Consider the following 16,288-nt stretch of genomic DNA (forward strand, 5'->3'; position numbering starts at 1 on the left):
TTCTGTAATCAGCATGACCTGTACAAACCGACAGAAGCAGCCAGAAACAATCACGGGAGGGCACTGAGACATGCCCGTATGAAATTATGGTTTAATATTTCTGTATGCACTCTCATTGCTAAAAGCAAACTGAATAGCAGAGGATGGTTTCATCCATAAATCACTGGGTCAACTGACAGGCACACTTCCACTACATCACCTCCACTTTTCAGGTACCCCACAACCATACTTGAATTCACAATAACATAGATTAGGAGATCAAAGTGTCTTAAGCCACTGTGTCTCTCTGTGATCAAAGCATGACTCTATATGGATTGGATAGGAAGCTAGTAATAAAAAAAGAATCACGGAGGGCACAGAGACATATGCAATGCAAACTTCTGTTCCAAATAAAAATCTCTGCTCACTTCCTTCATTTTCAAATTAGGCGGTCAGTGTCTTAAGTCACTGTGGAAATGTATGATCACTATGACCTATACGAACTGATAGGAGCAGTTGTAAAAAAAAAGAATTTCGGAGGGCACAGAGACATGACCATGAACTGTTCCTTTTTTATCCCTGTTAAATGTTCATTTCTAAAAATTTAATAGGATATGTTCAACCCATGAAACTCTGTTTTAATGAAAATCTCTCTTCCTACAAAGCAATTTGCATTCATCCACCCCAGATGGGACTCAAACCCACAATCCCTGGCTCAGAAGGACAGTGCCTTATCCATTACGCCATTAGTGAACTTGCTGAAAATGTAAAGGATAACAGAGAGTGGTTTCGACCGATCGTACACATGGTTAAAGTAGACATCACGCTTCTGCTTCACTTCTGTAATCAGCATGACCTGTACAAACTGGCAGAAGCAGTCAAAAAAGAATGACGGAGGGCACTGAGACATGCCCATGAAATTATGGTTTAATATTTCTGTTTGCACTTCATTGCTAAAAGCAAACTGAATAGCAGAGGATGGTTTCAATCCATAAATCACTGGGTTAACTGCCAGGCACACTTCCTCTACATCACTCCACTTTCAGGTACCACACAACCATACTTGAATTCACAATGCATGGATTAGGAGATCAGTGTCTTAAGCCACTGTGTCTCTCTGTGATCAGCATGACCTTTATGGAATGATAGAAGCAGTAATAAAAAAAGAATCACGGAGGGCACAGAGACATGCACATGAAATTTTTCCAATTTAAAAAAAAAATCCCAGTTTACACTTCATTTCTAAAAGTAGAATTGGATAGCTTCGATCCATCAACCTCTGTGTTATGTGCCCAGCTCTTCTCTTCTGTTTGCACTTCATTGCTAAAAGCAAACTGGATAGCAGAGGATGGTTTTGATCCCTAAATCATTGGTTAACTGCCCTGCACACTTCGACTTCATCCCTCCACTTTCAGGTACCCCAATACAATACTTGAACTCACAATAAATGGATTAGGCGGTCAGTGTCTTAAGTCACAGTGGAAATGTGTGATCAGCATGACCTATACGAACTGACAGAAGCAGTTGTAAAAAAAAAAGGCATTTCGGAGGGCACAGAGACATGCCCATGAAATTTTCCTTTTTTATCCCTGTTAAATCTTCATTTCTGAAAATTTAATCAGAAAGCTTCAATCCATCAAACTCTGTGATATGTGCTGATCTCTCTTCCTCCATAGGAATTTGCATTCATCCACCACAGATGGGACTCGAACCCACAATCCCCAGCTTAGAAGGCCAGTGCCTTATCCATTTGGCCACTGGGGCAATTGGTGAAAATGAACTGGATAGCAGAGAGTGTCTCCTTAACACCCACCAGCTTAAACCAGAAGCCAGCCGCACCAATGTGTCAGAGGAAACACCACCCAACTGCTGACCAGCCTGACCAGCCTGCAGGCACCTTGGCCAGCCACAAGGAGTCACTAGAGAGCAATGAGCCAAGTAAAGCACCCCCCCAGCCAAGCTTTAGCCCAATTGTGCACTGTCCTATGGGACTGCCAGCCACAGCCAGTTGTGTCACAGCCTGGGAATGAAGTAACACCTCTAGCACTGTGATGCAGTGTCTTAGACCACTGCACCACTCAGAGGGCCCCCGTCTTGTCTATAAGGCTCTTCATGGTTAATATGACGTCTGCAGTGGCCAAGTGCTGCAATGCGGCAACCGCAGATGTCAGAGCAGGGCTGTTGTGAAGGAAGTTGTCAAAGACTGAGTTTGGGTTTATACAGGACTTTGCGTCCTCACCCACTGTCAACCAATTATGTCAATGTGAAGCTATATGGAGCCCTCGGCCTTGTTACTAAATTTGAGAGTCACACGGCGATGCAGTACAGAGCTGGATATGGCCTCTGCAAGACTCCTGATGCTCCGCAATTGCGTCACACCCTCCATACGAATACTCCGGCCCACCTTCCGGCGCCGACAGAGATGGCCGCCTCTCTTCGCGTTCCTAGGAAACTATGCAGTTTTTTGTTTTTTTACGTGTTATTTCTTACATTAGTACCCCAGGTCATCTTAGGTTTCATTACATACAGTCGAGAAGAACTACTGAATATAAGAGCAGCGTCAACTCACCATCAGTACGACCAAGAATATGACTTTCGCGAAGCGGATCCTGTGTTCTGCCTTTCACCCAGGACAACGGAATGGATCCCGGCCGGCGACCCAAAAAAACGACTTCGTAAAAGAGGGAAACGTAGCGGTCTTCTGGTCAGACTCCGGAGACGGGCTCATCGTGCACCACTCCCCAGTATACTTCTTGCCAATGTCCAGTCTCTTGACAACAAGGTTGATGAAATCCGAGCAAGGGTAGCATTCCAGAGGGACATCAGAGACTGTAACGTTCTTTGCTTCACGGAAACATGGCTCACTGGAGAGACGCTATTGGAGTCGGTGCAGCCAGCTGGTTTCTCCACGCATCGTGCCGACAGAAACAAACATCTTTCTGGTAAGAAGAGGGGCGGGGGCGTATGCCTTATGGCTAACGAGACGTGGTGTGGTCACAAAAGCATACAGGAACTCAAGTCCTTCTGTTCACCTGATTTAGAATTCCTCACAATCAAATGTTGACCGCATTATCTACCAAGAGAATTCTCTTTGATTATAATCACAGCCGTATATATTCCCCCCCAAGCAGACACATCGATGGCTCTGAACAAACTTTATTTGACTCTTTGCAAACTGGAATCCATACATCCTGAGGCTGCATTCATTGTAGCTGGGGATTTTAACAAGGCTAATCTGAAAACAAGACTCCCTAAATTGTATCAGCATATCGATTGCGCAACCAGGGCTGGCAAAACCTTGGATAACTGCTATTCTAACTTCCGCAACGCATATAAGGCCCTGCCCCGCCCTCCTTTCGGAAAAGCTGACCACGACTCCATTTTGTTGATCCCTGCCTACAGACAGAAACTAAAACAAGAAGCTCCCACGCTGAGGTCTGTTCAACGCTGGTCCGACCAATCTGATTCCACACTCCAAGACTGCTTCCATCACGTGGACTGGGATATGTTTCGTATTGCGTCAGACAACAACATTGACGAATACGCTGATTCGGTGTGCGAGTTCATTAGAACGTGCGTTGAAGATGTCGTTCCCATAGCAACGATTAAAACATTCCCAAACCAGAAACCGTGGATTGATGGCAGCATTCACGTGAAACTGAAAGCGCGAACCACTGCTTTTAATCAGGGCAAGGCGACCGGAAATATGACCGAATACAAACAGTGTAGCTATTCCCTCCGCAAGGCAATCAAAAAAGCTAAGCGTCAGTATAGAGACAAAGTAGAATCTCAATTCAACGGCTCAGACACAAGAGGTATGTGGCAGGGTCTACAGTCAATCACGGATTACAAAATGAAAACCAGCCCCGTCACGGACCAAGATGTCTTGCTCCCAGGCAGACTAAATAACTTTTTTGCCCGCTTTGAGGACAATACAGTGCCACTGACACGGCCTGCAACCAAAACATGCGGCCTCTCCTTCACTGCAGCCGAGGTGAGTAAAACATTTAAACGTGTTAACCCTCGCAAGGCTGCAGGCCCAGACGGCATCCCCAGCCGCGCCCTCAGAGCATGCGCAGACCAGCTGGCTGGTGTGTTTACGGACATATTCAATCAATCCCTATCCCAGTCTGATGTTCCCACATGTTTCAAGAGGGCCACCATTGTTCCTGTTCCCAAGAAAGCTAAGGTAACTCAGCTAAACGACTACCGCCCCGTAGCACTCACTTCCGTCATCATGAAGTGCTTTGAGAGACTAGTCAAGGACCATATCACCTCCACCCTACCTGACACCCTAGACCCACTCCAATTTGCTTACCGCCCAAATAGGTCCACAGACGATGCAATCTCAACCACACTGCACACTGCCCTAACCCATCTGGAGAAGAGGAATACCTATGTGAGAATGCTGTTCATCGACTACAGCTCAGCATTTAACACCATAGTACCCTCCAAGCTCGTCATCAAGCTCGAGACCCTGGGTCTCGACCCCGCCCTGTGCAACTGGGTACTGGACTTCCTGACGGGCCGCCCCCAGGTGTTGAGGGTAGGCAACAACATCTCCACCCCGCTGATCCTTAACACTGGGGCCCCACAAGGGTGCGTTCTGAGCCCTCTCCTGTACTCCCTGTTCACCCACGACTGCGTGGCCACGCACGCCTCCAACTCAATCATCAAGTTTGCGGACGACACAACAGTGGTAGGCTTGATTACCAACAACGACGAGACGGCCTACAGGGAGGAGGTGAGGGCCCTCAGAGTGTGGTGTCAGGAAAATAACCTCACACTCAACGTCAACAAAACTAAGGAGATGATTGTGGACTTCAGGAAACAGCAGAGGGAACACCCCCTATCCACATCGATGGAACAGTAGTGGAGAGGGTAGCAAGTTTTAAGTTCCTCGGCATACACATCACAGACAAACTGAATTGGTCCACTCACACAGACAGCATCGTGAAGAAGGCGCAGCAGCGCCTCTTCAACCTCAGGAGGCTGTAGAAATTCGGCTTGTCACCAAAAGCACTCACAAACTTCTACAGATGCACAATCGAGAGCATCCTGGCGGGCTGCATCACCGCCTGGTACGGCAACTGCTCCGCCCACAACCGTAAGGCTCTCCAGAGGGTAGTGAGGTCTGCACAACGCATCACCGGGGCAAACTACCTGCCCTCCAGGACACCTACACCACCCGATGTTACAGGAAGGCCATAAAGATCATCAAGGACAACAACTACCCGAGCCACTGCCTGTTCACCGCGCTATCATCCAGAAGGCGAGGTCAGTACAGGTGCATCAAAGCTGGGACCGAGAAACTGAAAAACAGCTTCTATCTCAAGGCCATCGGACTGTTAAACAGCCACCACTAACATTGAGTGGCTGCTGCCAACACACTGACACTGACACTGACTCAACTCCAGCCACTTTAATAATGGGAATTGATGGGAAATGATGTAAAATATATCACTAGCCACTTTAAACAATGCTACCTAATATGTTACATACCCTACATTATTCATCTCATATGTATACGTATATACACTGTACTCTATATCATCTACTGCATCCTTATGTAATACATGTATCACTAGCCACTAACTATGCCACTTTGTTTACATACTCATCTCATATGTATATACTGTACTCGATACCATCTACTGTATCTTGCCTATGCTGCTCTGTACCATCACTCATTCATATATCTTTATGTACATATTCTTTATCCCCTTACACTGTGTATAAGACAGTAGTTTTGGAATTGTTAGTTAGATTACTTGTTGGTTATTACTGCATTGTCGGAACTAGAAGCACAAGCATTTCGCTACACTCGCATTAACATCTGCTAACCATGTGTATGTGACAAATTTTGATTTGATTATTAGTGTCCATGTCTTCACTATCATTCTACAATGTTTAAAAAAAGAACACCCTTGAATGAGTATTTGTCCAAACTTTTGACTGGCACAATGTTTTATACTTCAAGGGGTCTTAAAATTCCAAATACAAAAGCTAAATTATCCTTCATATAACCCTAAAACAATTCCATATAGCTTAGAAGGAACCCCCCCCTTCCCCCAGACTCATATGGGTTAAGGTGACATCACATCAGTTGGTTAAAAATGGTTACCACAAAATCTAGAATCATGCAGTGCTTTGCCTGCAGTAAATTGATCAACTTCCTCAGTATTCCCTCCTGTGGATGCCACGCCTGTGCTGCCACCTACTGGTTGATTTGCCGGAGTACAATACCATTGCTCGTAAGCGTTCTTCCTTCTGCAAAGTGACGGTGAAGCTCTTACCACGATTAACATCCGTACAAACCATGAAGCACCTCGTTTGATGTTATAGGACAGATAGGTGATTGTACTGTCATAAAGACATGTTAAAGTCACAAGAGTAAATGCATGACAACTTTAATATTTTCAGAAATATAAGTTCGAAAGAAATGACCAAGCGAAATGTAATTTATTGAACCAATTCAACCGAAGACATTACAAAAAAAAATCTTCATTTGAACGTTACATTTTCACCATAGACCGCCAGGTTTACTGATCAGTACAGAAGAAAAGAAAAATATAACATTTGAAACTACTAGCCACTGGGCACAGATGTCAGTTCAATGCCTAGTTTTGATTTACCAGATATCAGTTGTCAAATAACACAAATTCTAAGTGAAATCACCATGTCATTAAATTTAGAGCGATTTTTTTAAATTTTTTTTTACAAAAATGCCCTACAGTGACGAGATTATGCCAATGAAATCCGTTTTCCACGTTGATGCAAAGTAGTCAATTTATTTGAACACGAAGAAAAAGAAAAAAAAGTGTCAGGAAATTATTTGTACCAGTTAATGATTAACGCAGAATTACTTTACTTATTAGCTGTGACACGATCCCGACATACGTTTATATGGACCAACATTCATCATTAGCAGGCAACAGAGAAAACCACTGACTACAATGACAAGTCAATGTCATTAGTGACATTTCTCTAATATGATCCATCTTATGGGCTTTAGCAAGAGCTAACATTTGGTGTAGACAGGGTAGGGGGAAAAAGGTGCCAAACAAGATTGTCTGTTCTAAAAACACCTAAGTTCCTTGACCAATTTACATCTTAAAAATAAACCGTGTACATAAAACCAATCAAAAAATTAAAAGCCTTTTAATTCCAGCTAGGAAATAGCCTCAATACAAAATTGTGTGTACTGTTTGGGAATCACTGCTTAAAAGCATAATATGAACCATCTAAAATCCTGAATGAGTAGCCTCTTCAGCAGCGCTAAGTCATGAGTTTGACTGTGGGCCAGTTGAAGTTGACGGATTCACTGGGCCGAGGTCTTGCCCTTGTCAACACCATGGTGTTCTGGGATGTGCCTGTAGGGGCAGTTTGGCCTCCTGTTGCAGCCCAGGTTCCTCCAGAAGAAGCACTCCTTTCTACAAAGGATAGAAGTCACAAATATCATCTATAAATAAATGCATGCCAGCCCAAAGGATGGTGTGGCCCAACCACAACCTTTTCTAGTAATATTTTTTACTGTGCCAACAATTTATGATTTTCAATAGGCTACTCACTGCTAGCAGGAAGCAAATCATTTCAAGATCAAAAACCAGGGACAGTATATTGTATATTGCCCTTTCGCTATTTGTCCAATAGATCCTACGTACGTGCTATGGGAAGGCAGGTCCTGAGCTTTCTGGGCGTCCTTGGCTATGCCCAGGTGTGTTGGGTTCCTGTCGGGGTAGCGCACTAAGATCTTGGACCCATTGAGCTCCATCCCCTTTAAGATGGCAGACAGACAATTGTTTCCCAAGAGGTCAGAGGCTTGCACAAAGCATCCAATTAAGACCAAGACTGCCTGAAAACTATACTAGCAGTCTCAAATCCTTGCCTTCTCTGTCATTGTTTCCTCAAATCCTCTTAAGTGCATTGGAGGAGGTGGTCAGAGACTGACTGACCTTAGAGCCCATCCTCCAATAATCATCGAGGGGAATTGAAGTCTGAACACAATGAATTAAGAAACTTATGGGAACATAGTGTGTGAAACCAAACATAAGGAATAAAGTAGAGCAAAATGGGCAGACACTCACGCATAAGACCCAGGGACCTTTAGTGCAAGTCTGCATGTTGTAAAGACACTTACATGAAAAGTCAAAGCAATCTCACAACAGTCTGGGTCCAAGTAGTTAACAAAAGCACATCGTCTGGAGCGCAGAAGCTTAATACTATGGATTTTCCCAGCTCTGCAATGAAAGAGACATCGATTAGAGATGCAGAAACAAGCAGGGGACTGATTACACAAGGATATTTTCAAGAGTGCCTCGTTCATAGCTTAGTTTTCTACTCAAGCATAGTTGTCAAACAAAATCTGGAAACCTGGGTAAGGTGATTGGCAGAACACAGTATAGATTTTATTAAACACGGCAAGTCAGTTAGGAACAAATTCTTAGTTACAATGACGGCCTACCAGGGAACAGTGGGTTAACTGCCTTGTTCAGGGGCAGAACAGATGTTTACCTTGTCAGCTCAGGGATTTGATCCAGCAACCTTTTGGTAACTGGCCCAACGCTCTAACCACTAAGCTAACTTCCAGCCCAATATCTAAATGAATGGTGTGTAAAGGGGATGTTTCTTACTGCCCCACTTCCCTGAGGGTTCAATTAAAATATGTGGTGCATTCACTTACCCCTCAAATCTCTCTATAATCATAGCCTCCGTCGCTGAAGGGACCAAGTTTCCAACCCAAATAGGGTATAATTTACTGTAAGTAAAAGCAAATATCAAATTGCTACACCTACCAAAAACACACATTACAACCAGTAGCAGTATACATGAAAACAGACACTATCTCTAATACTACATTTTCATGTCAAGGACTGGGAATGGAAAAACAGTCAAGTAGATATCAAACTTACGTTACTACGGGAAAGTTTTCCGACATGGTCCTTATGGGGGTGTTGGTCTTGTGTCTGTTCTGAAGGCTTTGTGAATGCTGGGCCTGATGAGGTTTTGGGGCTGAGGGGAACTCTGATGTTGTAGAGGTGCTGTAGACACAGTCCACTTTGGCAGGATAGGTAACACTTGCAGTTGGATAACTGCCATTATAGAGGATTCCTAAAACAAGTCCCTAAATGTCTGAGGTTGCTCAGTTCAAATAACTCTGGACTCCAACAATATATATGTCAAGTTGCCTACCTCCACAGAAGAGAAACCTTCAGATGCTCTTACCAGATATTTTGGACAGTGCCTCAAGTGATTTCTCCACGTTCCCGTGAATTATTAAGGCATTTGAGCTCTGTTCCCGGGAAAAGCCAAACCCCTGCAACAAGACCACAAAACATTGCTTCAGAAATATGTAACACCTTTCAAATGGTATCTGAATACTATTGAGTCCAACCAGTTGTACATCGTTTCTACTACAGTAACCCATAAGAGACTAAAATGGTCTCCTTCCATGTTTATAAAAATTGTCCTAATGCAGCTGGGTGTGTGATAATTGTCAACTCCGCATCCTCATGTTGCTGACCATTAGCTGTGTTATCTGGACCCTCATAAGTTCCTGGGCGGCATCGGCACAGGAGCTGTCCAACCGCAGCACTTCCTTTAAGGCCTGGGCGGCTTCATCGTATCTCTGTGGGGAAATTATTGTAAATTCTCTCTACGCTAAAATGTAAGATTCTCAGTCTGAATAGTAAACAATAAGATAAAACATGAGCATGAGGCACATGCTCATGTACCGATTCATGTTTGGCGAAAAGACAGGAAGTACACAACTTGGCATGGTTACAAAAAAGGGATAGTTGACATTTTTACAAAAATATAATCCAAGTTTGAAAGGCATCCAGAGAGAGGATAATGGTTCAACGCTTCATAACTGACCCTGGCATCAAACGACATTACCTTCAGCCCTGCCAGAGCTCTGCCTTTTCTGTAGAGGCCTTTGACCCAGCCAGGACTCATGTTGAGGGCCAACTCCGCATCAGCCAAGGCTTTCTCATAGTCCTGGATCTTCTCATAACAGAAGGACCGGTTGCCAAACAGCCTGAAACACAAAAGCAGTTTGTTTTTAGTTGTAAAAGCACATTGAAAACCTGAGAAAGTGGTGATTTAAACCAAATCAATTATCCTAGTTGATGGCACAGCCTAGGAACCTCATCATGCAAACCATTTAAATCACATGTATTTATTCAAAATAATTGGTGAACAGTTTGACTTTTCAAGATGATTGTAGTTTCTCACCTAAACTCTGCAGGGTTGTACTTAATTGCATCCGTAAAATACTTAACAGCCATGTCAAAATGTCCACTGCTGGCAAACTGATTACCAATTACTGTGGAGAGAGAGAAAAAAAAGCTGCAAACTTCAAAATCAGTGTACCCCCTTCTAGGGTGTTCCTTTCAAGCAACTCTGGTCTTGAATACTCACTTTTGCAACATTTGGACAAAATGTTCTGAAATAATGAGGGAAGTTCTTTAATAATATAGTAAGCGAAACTCACCAGCCAGCTCTGTACTCTTTTTAACTATATCTTCAGTGTTGGGTACAGGAGAATTCTGTGCAAGGATAAACAAGAGACAGTTTACACATCCAGAATACTTAAAGTGGACATACACTGCATGATAGACAGAACGATATTTCTACGATTTCACTTGTCGCAGACCATTTTTCTGGATTGTATTTTAATCTTGAGGCATAGTGTCACCAGGGGTTGGGGGCAACGAAGTATATTAAATGCCCCCCCCTCCCCTCCATGTTCTCCAGACAACATCATGACCCCCACACGATGAAAAGTCTCATAACCAAATGTTTTGTCAGAGCTCCTGCAGTGCGACAGGTGATGCATTCTGATAGCCAATAGAAATGCATGATGAGTGAATAAACTGTTCCGCTGTGGAATTGCTCAATCAGTAGGATACGTTATACAACATTTTTCAGTCAGCTCACACTACACTCAATCCACTTCAACAACATACCCAATGCCTCAACTAATTATTTTATGCACTTCCATTTCTCCCTGCAAATATTCATAACTGTTTACCCATCTCTCGTTGAAATCGTATATGTCATTTGGGGAAAAACAGCTGCTAAGTGAGGGGGAGTCCATCGTACACTCTACCGATAGCAACAGCAAGATTTAACCGCTGGTTTATTGTACAGTGTGCCATATATTTCCAGGATGTTTAATATTGTACAGTGTATTCCTGGCTTTATGTAAACCTTAAGCATTCAATAGATTACCACACCTTTTGTATATCTTTCATTTCTTTATTTGGTTTCTCCTTCGGTTGACTGGTTTTCTTTTTCTCCTTCCATTCTGGCCTAGGCTTCTGTTCAAGTTGACGCTTTGCTATATCAGCAGCCTTGGATACAAAACTGCTGGTCATATCCAGCTGCAGTTCCTGGTGGAAATAGGGGAAAAGAAAAGGGTCAAGATAGACCTGTCCTTTTTCTCCAAAATAGAAACTTGATAAGTGTTTTTTGCTTCTGGAGTAGCAGTTAAACACCAACAATGACATGCTGCTTCTGTTACGCCAGTGTTAATTTAGACAGCTATTTTAGATATAGTTTCAGTCTTAATGACTAAAATAACTTTTAGTCTTCATCCCATTTTAGTAAATGTGTTCTTAGTTATTAGTTGGACTTAAACTCGGGACAATGTGTTTAGTTTTAGCCCCCAAAAAAAAATAACGCATTTGCCATCATGTGAACATTCAGATAGTAGTACCAGTCGGACACGGCTATCTCTTCGTATAGCTGACACTACCGTATGTTATTTTTAGTGCTACACTGATATTGATTAGTGCACTGTTGGGTTTTATAGCTTGCAAGAAAAGGCATTTCACTGTACTTGTGCACATGACATTAAAAACTTTAAATATTGCTATTGTGGCAGATTGTAACCAATGCAAGCCATGATTAACTACAGCCTAGGCTACAGGTTAAACAATTTAAGGACACAGCTCTTTTCATCCCACCATGACCTGACAGTGAAAATAAGTGGAGAATCTGAGCTTTCCAACAATGCCAGAAATATTATTGTAATCCTAATATTTAGCAAATAGCATGAATATTTCCCAAAAAGGGGTAAAAAAAACTACACTCACATTTGTGGATAGATGAAAAAAAAAAAATCAGTGCACATGGGGAAATAGAGTTTCTGATGTGATCAAAGCAAAAATATCTTACATGAAAGAGTAAACGTTGTTTCTAGTTTAGGTTAGTTGCAATCGAAGCGTCCTGGTTGCGCTTCAGGGACTGAAGTAACCGTTCGGGAGTTATGTGGGAGAGCCGGTTAGACCTGCTCAAATCAGACTGCGCAACTGAAAGATGTTAATACTGCCAATGAGAGGATTGCATGAAATATTCCGCAAAGTCATGCATGCTTATGATTGGACAACACAGAAGGGAGCTTGATGTCAAATGAAAATGTTCTTTAGCCTAACGTGGAATTATCGTCTCTTCACATTTTTGTCAACTGAAACGAAAACTCATATGCTACAAGTTCTTTTTTAAAACTGCATCTCATTATATTCATTTGTTTTCACCAAGGATAATATGTTGTCATTTTTTAAATTTTATTAAATGAACACTGCATTATGCCAATGCAGGGTGTGACATTTAACTTCTAAACGACACTTATCCTGTTACTACGATCACTTGCCCGAAAATATATCCTATGCATAGGGGAGAAGCCATATGTTTGCTGCCTTTCACCTACACATAAAGGGATAAAGCAGAAAGATCCATACTGCAATTCTATGCATTTTGGTTGACATCAAAACATTCTCAGAAAAGGCTCAACTTTCTTGACTGCCATACATTGTCTGTCTTTCACTTAAACAATGGGGAGGAATCAGAAATATCAGTTTTAGGCTCCTGGAATGCTATAGTTTGGTTGTTTTAACATATACATACATAAAACATTATTTATCACTAACCCCTGCTAATGCTACGCTCCCAGTGGAGGAGCTCGATGATTGACATGTAACCAAAATGTAAAGGCACCATTTTAGTTTGGTTACCTCCGAGTTGCTGTGTATGCTCTCCTCTTCACTCTCCTCGGCGTCGCTGGACTCCCCACTGCTGTCTCCGCTATCAGTAACAGACAAGTCCTGCAGGCCCTGAGCGAGAGCCCCTTTAGCGCTGGTACTAGTCTTGTTACACTTACTTTCATTTACTTTACTCTCTGCATCAAGCTGTGAACATTCATATGTCAAGAGAGAAAAATCATATATTTAAATTATATTGACATACTTAAACTGATATATAAACCCAGGTGTGATTGCTTTAGCTTTTATTAAATATAATGAACATTGTTAATCAGCCGAGTTGATATAGCACTCACCTTGACTTCTGTCACTGGGTTCTGTTTTTCTTTCTCCAACTTCTCAAGCAGTCTTCTTTCTTTTTGTTTCTGTAGGACAGAAATTGATAAAGTAGAACTTTGTTTAAATTGTCTGAGCTTTCCTAAACCCACTAACCTCCCGACGAGTATGGGTAAGTTGGGGGGGGGACTAGTTGACCTCAAACCTCACAATTTTCTTAATCTTCTTCTTCTCAGCCTTGACTTTGCTCTTTCGGTACTCTTTCAACACCTCAAGAGCTCTCACGGCAGGCTGCAGAACGAAGACGTATTTAAATAGAATACAAGATTATTCAAAAAGGTTTTGTAGCAATCAAAGCCATACTTTTTTCCATTAGATTAACAGGAGATTTTTAAAATACTGACATTATCTGGAGATGGTTTAGAGGCTGCTTTAGGTGGTTGATTGTAACGCAGAGAGGTGGGTTGGTATGAAGAGCTTGAGTTGGATAAGAAGTTTCTGGAAAATCCACAGTATGACTTCCTACCATGGTGATCTTCATAGTCACTGTCATAAAAGTCTTCACCCGAGTAATATTCATGGGTTACAAAATCCAAACCTTTGTGAAAAGAATGGGAATTGTCATTCACAGTAAACAATAGAGCTAGACATTGGGAACAGCATAGATTCTAACAAAAAATTCTCAGCACATCTTGTTTAAATATGATTAATCTTTCAAGGTCCAGTGACATTTATTATTATTTTAAATCAAGGCGACTGACATGATACAAACATGTTATTCATCTAATACATATTCTGATAAGTCATCTTGGTATAAAAATGCTAATAAACGTATCATCAATGTTATTTGCATTTATACTGTGCTAGCACTAGGCCAGCGTTTCCCAAACTCGGTCCTCTGGACCCCAAAGTGGTGCACGTTTAGGTTTTCGCCCTAACTCTACACAGTCTGACTCAAATAATCAAAGCTTGATGATTAGTTGATTATTTGAATCAGCTGTGTAGTGCTAGGACAAAAAAAAGTGCAGCCCTTGGGGTTTGAGGACAGAGTTTGGAGAAACCCTGCACTAGGCATTGCTTTTAATACCAGTTCTTACCAAGATACCCAATGTTTAGCCCGTGAGAGTTGACTCTTACAAAATCCATTACGGCATGCTGAAAAAGAATGGAGGCAGGAAAGTAAGTACAGAGATGCATTTTTATGTGTCTCTTAGATAGGGTTGCACAATTATGGGAACTTTAAAATAAACTCCCTGGTTTCCCTGCTTTTTCCCCCCCCCCAGCACTGAGCATATTTCAGGTTTGCTAAGCGCAAAGTTGAACTCCGTGCAACATCCAGTACACGTTAACTGGGAATACTGAGGCTGTACCCGCTTTAAGTTAGTTTTACATGTTCAAGTAGACTGTGGCTATTTGAGCATAATGTAGGCCTTCAATCAAACGGAGAACTTGCTTTTAAAAAAAAAATGTAATTGTTGGAAAAGGCATAATTATAAAATATTTAAATACAAGTCCTAATCTCAGATCCAGGAGATGTGAAAAATGACATTGTTGTTGACTGTTTCGTGAGAATGACCCTTAGACAGACTACACTTCACCCGGGTCTCTCCCCCCACCTTGCCTCAAACGCCAAGTACACACATTTAAATGTAATCCCTACAACAATTGCTAACTAAACATTCAGCTTGGTACTTACCATCCTATGAATGTCTCCGGGGTCTAATAGCAGGAAGAAAAAAAACAAAATGTCAGCAGGGCACACACACAATGTTAGATAACGTTACTAGCTAATAGTTAGCTTAGGTTCATAAGATAAGAGACATCGAAGTTATTTCCTGCGACCGCTTCACGTGTTCGCAGCAATACCAACAAAAAAAAACTAAATAGCTAGGCTAAATGTTAACTACTTCTAGCTAGTTAACTTACAGAAAGTTATGAGTTAGCTAACATCTGATACCTCGTGAGTCAAACATATGTGGTGTTTGGGAAGAGAGAAAGAGTACTCTTACCCTGCTCCACCTCTGAAACCTTCACGAGTCTTCTTTCAGACATGTCGAATGAGAGCAAGCTATATATATATATATATATAATATATATAATTTAAAAATTAGCAGGCTTAATTACGCTGGCGTATCCATCGAAATGTTTTGCCTCGTTTTTTTCCCCCACCTTTGTGTCGAATGAACTCAACTCCCCCCCAAAAAAAATGTCGGTCTTTTCTTCTGTGGTTTTTATCTGCTGTGGCATCCAACGTTATGGTGCATTGCCGCCTCCTACTGTCCTGGAGCGTGGGCCAGAGACAAGGAGGAACTAAATCCTACCCGCCAGCCCAATTTGATAAAAATATATGAGACTGTATCTGATGACGTTTTACTCAGTTTGCTCTTTTAAACTCAATTGCTGTATCCCCTCCTCCCTCATACTGGATCTCAGGCTCTCTTTCCCTCTCATCCCTCTCATACTGCCCACACTGTATCAGTACATGCTTCCCTGTCTCTGTTTCCTGACAGTAATCACACCTTCCTGTTGGATGCTTTCATATCACATTAAATGTGACATTAAAAGTCTCAACCCGTTGTTTCTCACCCTCAGCCCTTGTATAGATGACCTCCTCTTCTGTCTCTTTCTGACATCCTTTCCTACATTACTTTACTTTGTACTCTGTGTGTGTGCCGCAGATGTCGAAATCTAAATAATATTTTATTTGTCACATACACATGGTTAGCAGATGTAGCCAAATGCTTTTGCTTCTAGTTCCGACAATGCAGTAATATCTCACAAATTCACAACCACTACCTTATACACACAAATGTAAGGGATGAATAGGTACATACAGTGCCTTGCAAAAGTATTCGGCCCCCTTGAACTTTGCGACCTTTTGCCACATTTCAGGCTTCAAACATAAAGATATTAAACTGTATTTTTTTTGTGAAGAATCAACAACAAGTGGGACACAATCATGAAGTGGAACGACATTTATTGGATAT

The 16,288-nt window shown here is 42.0% G+C and overlaps 1 protein-coding gene across 1 annotated transcript; it reads right to left on the reverse strand.

The window, feature by feature from the left end:
- Positions 1-6,422: 6,422 nt before the first annotated feature.
- Positions 6,423-15,491, reverse strand: LOC112214849 (tetratricopeptide repeat protein 31). Its single transcript, XM_024373892.2, has 18 exons — positions 15,311-15,491; positions 14,998-15,020; positions 14,399-14,456; positions 13,706-13,899; positions 13,512-13,592; positions 13,322-13,390; positions 12,999-13,172; positions 11,220-11,375; positions 10,475-10,529; positions 10,216-10,306; positions 9,877-10,018; positions 9,503-9,607; positions 9,205-9,295; positions 8,892-9,090; positions 8,663-8,737; positions 8,120-8,219; positions 7,644-7,756; positions 6,423-7,412 (listed from the first exon to the last, which is right to left on the reverse strand). Exons 1-18 carry the CDS (start codon positions 15,351-15,353, stop codon positions 7,301-7,303), a joined length of 1,881 nt encoding a protein of 626 aa, XP_024229660.1. The 5' UTR covers positions 15,354-15,491; the 3' UTR covers positions 6,423-7,300.
- Between the last annotated feature and the right edge of the window lie 797 nt (positions 15,492-16,288).

Source organism: Oncorhynchus tshawytscha, linkage group LG15 (genome assembly GCF_018296145.1).
Source record: "Oncorhynchus tshawytscha isolate Ot180627B linkage group LG15, Otsh_v2.0, whole genome shotgun sequence".
In the NCBI taxonomy this organism is placed as follows: Eukaryota; Metazoa; Chordata; class Actinopteri; order Salmoniformes; family Salmonidae; genus Oncorhynchus; species Oncorhynchus tshawytscha.

Coding starts and splice junctions, on each gene's coding strand:
- LOC112214849 (XM_024373892.2), bottom strand. CDS start 15,353: ATGTCTGAAAGAAGACTCGTGAAGGTTTCAGAGGTGGAGCAGG. Junction 13,391..13,511: donor AGAAGAAGATTAAGAAAATT/GTGAGGTTTGAG, acceptor TCTGTCCTACAG/AAACAAAAAGAAAGAAGACT. Junction 9,091..9,204: donor GGCACTGTCCAAAATATCTG/GTAAGAGCATCT, acceptor GACTTGTTTTAG/GAATCCTCTATAATGGCAGT.